At 38.8% G+C, this 14,088-nt stretch overlaps 1 protein-coding gene across 1 annotated transcript; it reads left to right on the top strand.

The window, feature by feature from the left end:
- Positions 1 to 499: 499 nt before the first annotated feature.
- On the top strand, positions 500 to 11,061 carry stbd1 (starch binding domain 1). The gene is made up of 3 exons (XM_057819057.1): positions 500 to 977; positions 5,081 to 5,448; positions 7,922 to 11,061. Exons 1-3 carry the CDS (start codon positions 515 to 517, stop codon positions 10,010 to 10,012), a joined length of 2,922 nt encoding a protein of 973 aa, XP_057675040.1. The 5' UTR covers positions 500 to 514; the 3' UTR covers positions 10,013 to 11,061.
- The last annotated feature ends 3,027 nt before the right edge of the window (positions 11,062 to 14,088 follow it).

Here is a 14,088-nt window from a genome sequence, read left to right as displayed (position 1 = left end):
ACGAGATGGTAGTGTTACTCTAGACTGACTGACGTGGCAATGCGTCGGCGTTTGTCACTATTTTTATTGCGACACTCGTTTAATAAGATTTATTAACCTGTATTACTACAGGTTTTATTCGTTTTATGTCGTGCGCAACAGCTACTTGGTAATTATTTTTTTATTTGGGGAATTAATTTGCCAGCCACATTTACCATCAAGGACAACCACAATTCACACAAGCATGTGTCTGTTTTTCGTGCTTGTATTATTTGAAATTCAATGGTGAGTGAGGATGCATTGATAGGCTAGGGGGTGGAAAGTGTTCCTAAATCCAAGAACGACCCATATGTCGTTTTTGAGCTTCTATATTTGTCCCGAAATCAAAGTTAGATGCACGGACACAATGCATGACGAAAGCAAAAGCAATGCGTGTACTTTATGAAATAATCGATCTTCTCAATTGTGACTCTGAGGTGATTATGAATGTGAACGTTGACGTTGGAAGATTTAATGCATTTATTTATTTTTATGAATGAATGGCACGCTCCTTGTGACGCCATCAACCAATGAGCCGCACCTGCAGCCGCCTGCAACAACAAGAGGTGCCCACGCGCTCGTCGTGCAGTCTCAGCTGGCAGACTGGGAAGCAGCAGGTTCGCTCGGCCAAATACGCGAACACGATCACGTCACGTCCGACCTTTCGAGCACGATGGCTTTTAAAGGCAGCAACGGCGTGGCGGTGGAGAGACGCGTCGATCTGGCGTCCCTCTTCTGCATGATCGGACGACACGGTCCCGCCGTGGCTCTGGCCGTGTTCGCCTTGGTGTCCGTGCTGGCGGGCTTCGTCATCTACAGGACTGTGAGGGGGAGGAGAAGGAGGAAGAAGGCTACGGAGGGCGAGACCGACCGAGCCGAAGGAAAGAGTTCCTCCAAGGAGACTGACGAGGCGGTGACGCAAGCTGGACTGGAACTGCAAACGTGTGTGGCTTCAACAGGTAAATATGAATTACATCATGGTCGCTATAGGAGATTTGAACAGCCTTTCCCCCTCATCCGACTGTGATAGTAGCCTATTTCCCCCTTGCTATGTAGAAAGAGCAAACGGCAAGATGATATACTGTATTTCTCCTGACCATTTCTTCCCGAGTACGTTATATCCCAGCATTAAGATGAATCCATTTCCACACGTATTGCTGTAGCCTATATACAGAAATATGTATTCAAAAATTATGTGGTGTTTCCTTTTATTTTTTTTCATTTTTTTCCCTTTATGTGACCCTCTTTGAATCTCATTTAACAATAATACAAAAAAGTAATAAATGAATAAATAGGTAAATAACTGCATGCATGACTTGGCTGGTCCATATGTCAGACATCTGCCTTCTGACAGTCTTATGCAAAATTGCATAGCTGAGGCAAGGTTTTCATTTGGGCAAAAGTGGGGTAAGGTAACTGCATTTTTTTAAAGCACACATACGCCCTCACCCCTCATATTTATATATATTAGGGTGACCATATTTTGATTTCCAAAAAAGAGGACACTCAGCCCGGCCTCGAGATACTTGAATTTTACTCGAATTCCACTCAAAGATGCCTATAATAATATTAATATATTTAAAGTGTGCCTCCTCCGTCTGGTTAGAAACATTCATTTTATTAAAAAAAAAAAAAAAAAAAAATAGGCCTATTGCCATGAAGTATATATTATACAATATATGGAACTATTTTTTACTCAACTGGTTACTCAAGAGGCTTTATTCTTCCTAAAAAAAAAAAAAAAAAAAAAAAACGAATAATGATTAAAAAATATATATATATATAATGCAATGGAAATGTAGTCCAGTCAATGCGCACACACAGTAGGCTATGTGCCTAGTCAACATTTTTATAAATTACTATCACGACAATTGTCGTTGACAAATTGTTATTCCCACTCAATTTTTATTCTCGTTCAGTGTTCTACGATTGTACGCAAACAATAACCGAAATAAACTGACAACTAGCATGTTTCCAGACGCAGCAGTTCAAAACTACGTTGCCCATAATGCCTAGCGCGGCTGAGCGCACTGATAGCTAACCTGTTAGTGAGTACCGGGCGAGGCAAAATCAAACTTTGCTGTAAAAGTTTACAATCATCGGCAGCGCAACGACGCGACACCAAACAGGATTTTCCAGATTACGCCAGTACAAATCTCCGACAGAAGTCAGCAGTTGCCATTATATACGTATTTATCATAAAAAACTCAACTGGGCAGGCGCTCCTACTTAAAATATAATAATAACATTCAACCAAATACACGAACACAGAACAATTAATACAAGACTAATACAGTATACTGCAGCTCTGTTTACACATATAACCCAATATTCAACACACATGATCGACATTAACAGGAGTGAAACCTACAGAAAGGTGTATGGAGCCACGTCTTAAAACTCTTTGCTGTAGTCTGATTTCTTGCCAAACTGTCAACCGTCGTTAGATGGTGGTAATTCCACATGAAACAAAGGGTAAACTGCCAACACAAAACAAGAAGATGATGTACTCCTTCTCCCACCCCTACTAGTGGGAGCCACATCAGCGCAGGCAGGCGCTGCCTCCTATCGGCCGGAAGGATTCTCTTCAAATTGGTCCCATGAAAAATAATACAAACCGGACATTTTCATGAATTTATGAAACCCAGCTGGACCCTCCGGAGAGCATGTAATAAGAGGACATGTCCGGGCAAAAGAGGACGTTTGGTCACCCTAATATAAATATATATAATGTGTGTGTGTGTGTATGTATGGCGGAAAACACTCGGGTAACTTGAAAGTTCCACTCTGAGACCCCCAATTTGGCCAAATTTCAAAATTGTTCGATATGCATATGTGATACATCATTGGAAAGCTTAAAATCTCAATTTCCTAAGGGGAAGAAAAATTTTGAACAGCAGGGCTTTTTTTTTTTTTTTTTTTTTTTTTTTAATGTTTTTTTAAACAGTCAAACCCTTATTGGAGGTGAGAACACACGAGACCAGAATTACAGACGCCATGACTTTGAGATATTACCGCGTACTTACCTTGTTTCGATCCAAAAACTCCATGTAGCATATATCAGCGAGTGTCAAGACACAGCTGTGAATGTCCACAGTCAGATTTTTGGTAGCTTTTATGGGTGAAAAATGGTAATATAACAAGGGTTGCGATGCAGAAATCGCAGACATCAAGGAGTGGTCGAGATGTTTTTTTACATTTATTTAACGTTCTAAACGTTTTTTTGTTGTTGTTTTTTTTTTTCAACTTTCCTTTGTTTGGATCGATTATTATCTAACATATTGGAGAAAATGCGACGGTAACAAAAAAATAAATACAATTAAGCGATAGTTATGAGGTAGCTTTCCGTGACTTTTTTACAGAGGCCATTTTTTTCATTGTGACGTCATTTGTTTATAAGTAAAATATGCGAGTGAATAATTTTTTAAAGTTGTTTTTTTTCTTTTTTTTATGAAATATTAGACATCAATTAATGATTTTAAGCTAAAAATGACACATTTTGAATAATAAATATAATTAATTACCTTGTTTTTATGACTGGGTTGAAACAAAAGAGGTTGTGTGACGTCTGTAAATGGGGGTTTCCAGGGTAAAACGGACAAATTAAAAATAGTTCGGGGGCTTAATGTGCCATGAATCTGCTATGCAGGCAGCATATAGACATATTGTTCTATCAACACAACAGTTCATTTTAAAGAGGAGTGCAAGAGCAGAAACTGCTTTTTTAGTCCTGTCTGTGTTTTCCGCCATGTATATAGTATGTGTGTGTGTGTGAAAACACAGACAGGACTAAAAAAGCAGTTTCTGCTCTTGCACCCCTCTTTAAAATGAACTGTTGTGTTGATAGAACAATATGTCTATATGCTGCCTGCATAGCAGATTCATGGCACATTAAGCCCCCGAACTATTTTTAATTTGTCTGTTTTACCCTGGGAACCGCCGTTTACAGACGTCACACAACCACTTTTGTTTCAACCCAGTCATAAAAACAAGGTAAGTAATTATTCAAAATGCCTGTCAGTTTTAGCTTAGAATCATTAATGTCTAATATTTCGTTTAAAAATGTTTTTAACAACTTTAAAGAATTATTCACTCACATATTTTTTAAATCACTTTTAAACAAATTACGTCACAATGGGAAAAAATGGTGTCTGTAAATCTAATCTGAAAAATATCTACCTCATAACTATAGATAAATTGCATTTTTTTTTTTGTTGTTTCTGTCGCGTTTTCCTAAATATTTTAGATGACAAATATTTGATCCAAACAAAGATAAATTGGGGAAAAAAAACAACATTTAAAAAGGTAAATATATGAAAATCTCGACCACTCCTTGATGTCTGTGATTTCTGCATCGCGACACTTGTTATATTACCATGTTTCACCCATAAAATCCACCCAAAAATCCGTCTGTGGCCATTCACAGCTGTGTCTTGACACTCGGTGATACATGCTACATGGAGTTTTTGGATCGAAAAGAGGTTAGTACGCGATAATATCTCGTTAAAATCATTGCGTCTTTAATTATGCTCTCACCTCCAGTTAGGGTTTTGCTGTTCAAAAAATAATGAGGGAAGAAAATTTTTTAACAGGAGAGCATTTAATTTGCGTCGAGACAAATGACTAATCGAGCCTTGTAGTAGCTGCTCACTTCTGAAGCCTTCCTTAGAGCAATTGACCCATCGGTTTTATCCAAGTCCCAGGCCCAACTAAGGAGACCAGTGCATTGCGCATGGAAGCTGTCTACTGTTATATGCCGGATTACTCTCCACCTCCAATGGAGAAAAATATGGACTAAAATTTGAGATATATATATATATATATGTATATATATTTGTTTTTACAACTTAATTAATGAGTCTATGCTATGCAGCCAGGGATAAAATCCTGTGGCATCCCTCATTGTTCATTCAGTCCTCATACTTTATGACCTTATAACTTAGTGACAAGGAACTTAAAAAAAGAAGAAGAAAAAAATCAATACCCAGCAACAAAAAATTTTGTGAGTATGCAATAACACTGAATCAGACAAGTTAAATGTTGTATGCATGTCATGTTACAGATGTTTGTGATGTGACAAAAGAGGATGGCGAGCCCACTGAGACTCTTCTAAAAGTCAGACGTCGTCCTGCTGCAGCTGCGGAAAAGAGCCGATCAACCTGTGCACCTGACGTTCAAATGCCAGTCAACAAACATGCTACATCACAACAGATGCCCCAAGTGGAGCTTGTGCCATCGTCACTTAAGGAAGGCCAGGTGTACACGGAAGAGCCCATTTTGAATCTCCCAAATGTTGAAGCAGAAATACGAGTGGACCCTGCTACTGCTTGTCAACTATATTCTACAGATGATGGAATTAAGGAAGAAGCGATTTCAGAAGGAACCTTGAAGGAGCCTACACCCGTTTGTGATCAGATCTGCCATGAAGAAGTAAGAACACATTTTTTATTTTTATTTTCATTTCACCTAAAGCAGGGTACACACACTGCCAACTAAAATTCAATGATTTTCCTTGTCTTGCAAACCAGGTCATCAAAGTGTCCTGTAGGTGATACGTATTTGGAAAAAGTTATCCCAAGCAATTATCCTGTGCTACTGGGTGTAATATACAGTGGGGCAAATAAGTATTTAGCAAACCACCAATTGTGCAAGTTCTCCTATTTGAAAAGATTAGAGAGGCCTGTAATTGTAATTGTAATCTAATTGTAATTGTAATAATCTCTCAACCATGAGAGACAGAATGTGGAAATAAAAAAAAAAAAAACAGAAAATCTCATTGTTTGATTTTTAAAGAATTTATTTCCAAATTACAGTGGAAAGTAAGTACGGTATTTGGTCACCTACAAACAAATAGGCAAGATTTCTGGCTGTCAAAGAGGTCTAACTTTCTCTCACGAGGCTCAACTCGTTACCTGTATTAATGGCACTTGTTTTAACTCATTACCGGTCTAAAAGACACCTGTCCACAACTTCAGTCAGTCAAACTCCAAACTCCACTATGGCCAAGACCAAAGAGGTGTCGAAGGACACCAGAGAAAAAAAAAATTGTAGACTTGCACCAGGCTGGGAAGACTGAATCTGCAATAGGTAAAACACTTGGTGTAAAGAAATCAACTGTGGGAGCAATTTTTAGAAAATGGAAGACATACAAAACCACTGATAATCTCCCTCGATCTGGGGCTCCATGCAAGATCTCACCCCGTGGCATCAAAATGATAACAAGAACGGTGAGCAAAAATCCCAGAACCACACGGGGGGGACCTATCAAATGACCTACAGAGAGCTGGGACGACAGTAACAAAGGTTTTTTTTTTCCACATTCTGTCTCTCATGGTTGAGGTTTACCCATGTTGACAATTACAGGCCTCTCTAATATTTTCACGTGGGAGAACTTGCACAATTAGTGGTTGACTAAATACTTATTTGCCCCACTGTAAGTGTTTTCGTTTTTGGAAAACCGTTTACTTTTGCAGATGTTAAACTTGTGCAATAATCACCCTCGCAAATACTCATGTCAAGGCAAAGGCACGGACTCTGTAATTGTAACTGTGTGTGAAACCTGACCAGGGAAATTGGGAAATTGGGAAGCAAACTGAAGCTCATTCTCAAAAAATTAGCATTGTGGTGTTTGTATTACGTCCCTCTTTTGATGTTCACGACGATTTAATATGACAAGCAGAATGGCAATTTACAAGACAAGCAATCATAATCTACCGAGGTCAATTATGGACTGTTTCCATTCAAGTTGGTTAAATATTTTCCCTAACATTGATGAATCTTTGTCATTTAGGATCGGAACATTACTGTGTATCGATAACTATACCTGACAATAAAGTTCCTATCGAGCTATTTTTCGAAGGTACAAGTGCCAGTAGATGGGAGTGATGTGTGATTTTGGCTCAGTAGTGTGAGTCATATACTAAGGTTTCTGGGGAAATTATTGCATTTTGTAAAACCTAAACTTCAGGGTGTCCATAAAGTCTTTTTACCATTTCAAAAATGTATTAAAAATGCAATTGATTAGATATTTTATTCAGATTCGTTCTATTGTATTCAGCGTTTATTGAAGTTTTTCTTTTTTTTTTTTTTTACCTCTTTTAATACACTTCTCCATGGGCACCATTAGTTGCACGAAACACATCGATTGTATTCGATTTTTTGCCATGTTCTCTGTAGCATAGCCTCATCAATTGTGGCAATGGCATCAGTAATCCTTTGCTTAAGGTCAGTAATCTCCCTTATCTTTGTTCGATACACGATATCTTTAACATAGCCCCATAGAAAGGAGTCCATGGGAGTGATATCTGGTGAACGTGGCGGCCAAGGAATTGGCCCATCCCTTCCAATCCATCGGTCTGGAAATGTTTGATTGAGGAACCCACGAACATGCAGCCCCCATTGTGGTGGTGCACCATCTTGCTGAAAAATAATGGTTGGTTGAAGGTCATTCAATTGTGGTGCCACATATTCAGTTAAAATGTCAAGGTAAACATTTGCAGAAATTGATGTCTTGATGAATAAGAAATTGATGTCTCGATGAAGAAAAAACTAATAACATAAAACACTTTAATAAACACTGAATACAACAGAACAAATCTGAATAAAATATCTAATCAATTATATTTTTAATCTTTTTTTTTTTTAAATGGTAAAGAGACTTTATGGACACCCTGTATGTCTACTGCTATTTACTAAAGAGAACAACAAGGTAGACTGAAACCTCTGATTACCTAGTAAAAGAAGAGTATTTCTTAATATGAAAGATTTAATGTGGATACATCTATTAAACACACCATTCTCTGACACTGACAAATAAGAATTCTCTGAATTGGCTGAGGCTATTGGGTTGGCTCCTCAAAAATGACTGAAATGACTGAGTAATGTTTAATGTTTTACTTTTCAGGTAAGCAATGCAAAAAACCAAGGAGACAAAGCAGTGACCTCAGATGAGGATAATTCTGACAACAAGACAACCGCACAAGAGGATAATGCTCAGTCTTTATCAAGTGACTTAGTGCACTTAAAGCAAACATGTCAAATTGGAGATGAGGAAGATCTCGACAACCAAAACAAAACCACAGCAGAGACTACAACAGGGGAGCTTAACATAGAAGAATATGGTATTTCAACAGACAAGAGCGGAAATGATGACTTTGAGGAGGTGATTCAGCAAGATAGTGCAGAACCAAATAAATATTACTGTGATCAACTCGCTCATGAAGAGGGAAAGAAACATGTCATCACTGAAGAAAAGGAGAAAGTGGGTGACGGCAAAAATAATGTGGCAAGTGAAGCAACTGAATCAAATTTAGATTGCTTGAACAACACAGCTGTTGATTTTTATACTGAGTTGGATAATCCACAAATCCAGGTTGAGCATCAAGAGGCACACAGCCTGAATAGCAACCAAGAGATGGACATCCTTCCTCATGAAAGTGGGCTAATAGAGAGTTACAATATTGTCAGCAGTGAGGATGATGACTGTTCAAGTCTACCACCTATTGATGGCAACGATATTTCGGGTATCAGCTCTGAAGGAGTCCAAACTGACTCAATTTCAAACATAGCAACTCATGATCAGCAAGCACAGAAAGTTCCCAATGTTGACATAGATGAAACTCCAAAGTCGTGGGATGAAAAAGTTACAACCACAAAGGAAGGTGAGGCACCTGTTATCCAAGTATGCGAAACACTCATGTTGTCATCTTATGAAGCTCAACCAAGTGTTGAGGAACCTGAGAATGCTTTGAAAAAAGCAAGCATTGTTCTGGTTCCCAACTCGCCTTCTGACAATGAAGCATCAATCGACGAATACAATTTTGAGAAGACTAAAACTTTGGAGGAGCCTAGGTTTGACATGGTACATGACATGGATGGAAAGGAGGAGGCTTCTATTGAGGAACAAAATGAGGAAAGTGCAGACCATTTTTCCTTTGTCGTCTCTGCTCCTGTTCCTGTCGTGACTGAAGATATCGCGAACACACCCAAGCTTCAAATTTCCTTACCCCTCTTTGAGGAAAGTGAGCTAAGGGCTGACAACATCTGTGGTGGGGGTGAAGAAAGTGGGATATCTAGCATGGCTGTCAGTCCTGAAGTGCTCGATTCTGAAAATAACTTTCCTGTGATGGATCATGTGCCACAGCCTGACATGAAGCTGGAGCCTCAACTTTTGGTTGAGGATGCAACTCCATTCGTCTTGGAAGAAGATATCGCGGTGCATGAGCCTCACGTAGCTCAACTGCCAAACCAGCCATGTATTCAGATCAATCAACCAAACAAGGACATTTTTGTTCATCAAAGTGAAGAATGCATCCAAACAGGGATGGGTCGTTTTACAGAACTGGCCCAAGTTGATGAATGGAAAAGAGAGATGGACATGAAAGTTGGCAAAGTAACAGGTGCTAAAGAGAAATTGGAATGTGCAGAAAACAAAGAGGAAGATGGCCAAAAGGACGAGGACAATGCAAAGACTGAAATAAACATCATGGAGGCAACTATGGACCATAATGAGTGGATCACAGATAGTAACCCAAACTTTCCCTGGTTGAATCTATCTGTGGCATCATTTGGTGGTGAGAACCAAACGGCAAGCCAGCAAATTCCCCTTCAAGAATCCAACCACCCAGATCTTGAGCCTCAATCTGATGCTGAAGTCAAACAAACTCATGCATATGATTTTGAAGAAAACACGATAAGTAAAAGAGTCAATGTGACCTTCCGCGTCCACTACCTCACCAATTCACCATTGCAGATGTTGGCTGTAACTGGGAACCAGCAGGAACTTGGCAACTGGAAGGATTTCACCCCTCTCGAGTGTGACCTGGATGGATACTGGGCAGCTGTGGTGAGCCTACCTGCTGAGAACCATGTGCAGTGGAAGTTTGTAGTAGTAGAAAAGGGGGAAGTGTGTCGCTGGGAAGAATGTGGCAACCGGCTGCTCAATACAGGATGTGGTGAAGACTTGCTTGTGCATAAATTGTGGGGATACCTGTAAAAGCCACGGGGAAGTCATAATGACACCTATTTCACATTGGCACCTACAACTTACTGCAATTGGTCCTACACGACATTATATTGATATCTTAACTAATATTGTTTTGTTTTTTTTTAATACAAAATAAACTAATTTTCTGTATTTCAAATAATACTTATATGAGCAGTTTTTTAAATTACGTGAATTTTTCACAATTTTGGAGCGGAATCCCACTGATAACATTTGTAAAGTTAATGATTAAATCTTCAGAGCCTATGGGTATTTGGCACATGTGCATCACATTTATACTCCAACTTGATGACACATGCGAAGAGGCTACAATAGATGTCCTCATCAAGGTACTTTATATACAGCAATTTGATTTCAAATGTTTTATCATATACAGTGTAAAAGTAGCAAATGCAATCCTACTCCATCTACATGATGATGTTCTATTCAAATTAGCAGTAATGTTTTATTGCAAGTATCCATGCACGTCTTTGTGGTTTATGCTATGGACACATGCACACTGTTAAACGTTAATAGAGATATGTGCAAGCAATTTATTGATTATTCTCATCGATGTAGGGATGCATTATCTGTTGTTTCATAAACACATTTAAAAAGTCTGGATTACCTATAGTATTCATATTCAAACGCAATACTGCGTGCGAGATTTATGCAATTAGCATATTTATAAACTTGGTTAGGTACGGTGCAAGTATAATTAACAATAATTTGAAGACTGGAATAGCTGCTTGAATATGTCCAGTATGAAAAAATGTGCAGTTCATTTTTATACTAACATTAATAATTAAAGCAATAAAAGGTGTGCATCAATGGGGAGATATTATAGACTAGAATGATGCTGCTTTTTTACCAAATGCATGTCCCATTGTTGCTCTATATACTAGTGCCTTGTTAAATATTCCAACCCCCCCCCCCCCCCCCCCCCCCCAATCCTATTATTTTTAATGTCTTGAGCATTCTTAATATTATGCAATATTGTGATCTTATTCCTGGATGTATGTAAAGAAATGTTGTTTGAAATGTCTCAGTAAATGCATTAATTAAAAGCCAGCTATTTGAAAATATCCTTGCCTGATGTTTTTTATTTTTTTTTTTAAAGTACCGTATTTTTCAGACTGTAAGGACTAGGGGTAAGATAGTACACGTAGCCCACAGTGCGGTCTGTATCTTTTTTTTTTTTTTATAACACAGTTCAGCACATATTTGCTATTTGTTTTGTGTACAAATCTTTACTGAAAACTTTAGTTTGGTTATAAACAAAAATTGCTGTTTTTTTGTGTGTTGACTTGAAAAATCTTTTGAATGGCAAACAAACTTATTCTTTGGTTCATTGTAAAAGGGGGGTACTGATTATTCATTTGTCTTTCGTTCTGCTTATCCTCACGAGACAACTATGAGAGGTACACCCTTAATAAAAACACCAGACCCACTTAAAGTGTTTGTTGCCAAAAAGCTCAATCTTGGTCTCATCTGACCAAAGCACACGGTCAAGGCTTCAACTGGGAGCGTGTGCTTTGGTCAGATGAGACCAAGATTGAGCTTTTTGGAAAGCACACGGCCCCAGTGCCACGAAAGATGCGCATGCTGAAAAGCACCTCATAACCACTGTGAAGTGTGGGGGTGGGTCAGTGATGCTGTGGGGCTGTTTCGCTTCCAAAGGCCCTGGGAACCTTGTTAGGGTGCATGGCATCATGAATGCTTTGAAATACCAGGACATCAAAATCTGTTGCCCTCTGCCCAAAAGCTAAAGATGGGTCGTCACTGGGTCTTTCAGTAAGACAATGACCCTAAACATATGGCCAAATCTACACAAAAATGGTTCACCGGACACAAAATCAAGCTCCTCCCATGGCTATCTCAGTCCCCAGACCTTGTTTTGTTGGCAAAAGATGTACAAAGTATTAACACCAGGGGTGCTAATAATTGTGACACACATTATTTGATGTCAAATAATTACTTCTTTATGTGGGATTTTTTCCCCACTGAATAAATGCACTTGTATTGAAGGTTGGATTTTTCTTTTTTTTTCCCCATTAAGGTCCCATATTTGAATTGGAAAAAATATATATTAGAAGCTAAAAAACACATCTTAACCAGGGGTGGCAATAATTATGGAGGGCACTGTATGTATTATTTTTTCAAAGATATTTTTTCCCTGAAATAGCTCATTTGAAATCAGAGTGGAAAAATGGCTCCAAGCCTCACGCCATGTTCTTATGTTTAAATGCACAGACATTTTTATTGCCTAACCTGCAAAACATTTACTTGTATATAGGGTGCTATATAAGGATTTAAGTGGCGCAAGCATAATCTTAGGTCATAAAATGCAGTCCAAGAAAAGACGATATGTGTAATGTTAATGATTTATTGGCATCCTTTATGAACATAATGGAATTTAGGAGAAAAAAAAGTCAATCAACAAAATAACAATTCTAAAGTCAGCACAATGTATTTCAGTGTTTATGAACTTGACCTTTAAAGGAATATGTCTGAAATGGGATCCTTGCCTCCACATTTGGAAGACCTTCTGTCTTCAGCGTCACTAATACGCGTGTGTGCGCCTCCCCTCTGGTTTTGAATGCTGACCTTTGTATGGGATCAACAACCTGGGTCTCTTGGACAAGCAAGGACCCTGGGACCTAGTTTAAAGGAAGGAAACAGGACTTTGTCCAGACAGTGTGTTTTTGCCAGCCCCAAACACAAATACGAGGTTTTTTTTTATACTAACATCAATCATTATACCAACTTCAGGTTGAAATGATCCAATAGGGCCAGAAATTTGACATATTAGCTTTTATATAGAAGAAAAACGGTGACAGTATATCAAGTTAAGAGTAACTGATAAAATGTATAATGTGGCACACCTCAAAGTGAAATCCACAGTTGAGATCAGTGATGGGTTTAATTACTGACTTGACTGACAAAAGGGTGGTTAAAAGATCATCTCATATCTGATGTCTTCTGATATGCAACACACTCCCCCGCCTGCTTATGTGTCAGCACAGAGTGTGCGCACTTTCTAAGGTTGAGGGTAATCCTTTATTTAGACATGGAGCTTACAACTGACACCACCTAGTCTCTAGTCATTCGTCTCTCTCAGTATTACACAGACACACTCTGTCAAACATACTGACAGTCAAGCTGCTGCATAGTTTGTTCTTAACCCAGACCCTGAACAAATGTAAAGTCAGTCACTCACATCGTTGACAATCTGTAAATAAATTACAAAAACAAAATTACTCAATAGACTGACTCCAGAAACATGTAATTTCCTTTCTATCCCATTTCCAAAATAGGACCAAGTCATAAAGAACAAGCACAAGTGTGCCGCAACACACTAATAGGCTGAGTGCTATGCATACACTGCTGGCCAAAAGTATTGGCACTCCTTCAATTCTGTCAAATAATGCTCAATTTCTCCCAGAAAATGATTGCAATTACAAATGCTTTGGTAGTAATATCTCCATTTATTTTGCTTGCAATGAAAAAACACATAAGATAATTAAAAAAAAAAAAAAATTTACACAAAACTCCAAAAATGGGCGGGACAAAAGTGTTGGCACCCTCAGCCTAATACTTGGTAGCACAACCTATAGCAAAATAAATGCGAACAACCGCTTCCGGTATCCATCGATGAGTTTCTTACAATGCTCTGCTGGAATTTGAGACCCTTCTCCTTTGTCAACTGCTCCAGGTCTCTGAGATTTGAATGGTGCTTTCTCCAAACTGCTATTTTCAGATCTCTCCACAGGTGTTCTATGGGATTCAGGTCTGGACTCATTGCTGGCCACTTTAGAAGTCTCCAGTGCTTTCTCTAAACCATTTTCTAGTGCTTTTTGAAGTGTGTTTTGGGTCATTGTCCTGCTGGAAGACCCATGACCTCTGAGGGGAAACCCACCTTTCTCACACTGGGCCCTACATTATGCTGCAAAATTTGTTGGTAGTCTTCAGACTTCATAATGCCATGCACACTGTCAAGCAGTCCAGTGCCAGAGGCAGGAAAGCAACCCCAAAACATCAGGGAACCTCAGCCATGTTTGACTGTGGGGACTGTGTTCTTTTCTTTG

This window comes from Corythoichthys intestinalis, chromosome 17, assembly GCF_030265065.1.
Source record: "Corythoichthys intestinalis isolate RoL2023-P3 chromosome 17, ASM3026506v1, whole genome shotgun sequence".
In the NCBI taxonomy this organism is placed as follows: Eukaryota; Metazoa; Chordata; class Actinopteri; order Syngnathiformes; family Syngnathidae; genus Corythoichthys; species Corythoichthys intestinalis.
Note: the sequence above shows the minus strand (reverse complement) of the source record. Positions and strands in the feature narration are given on the sequence as shown.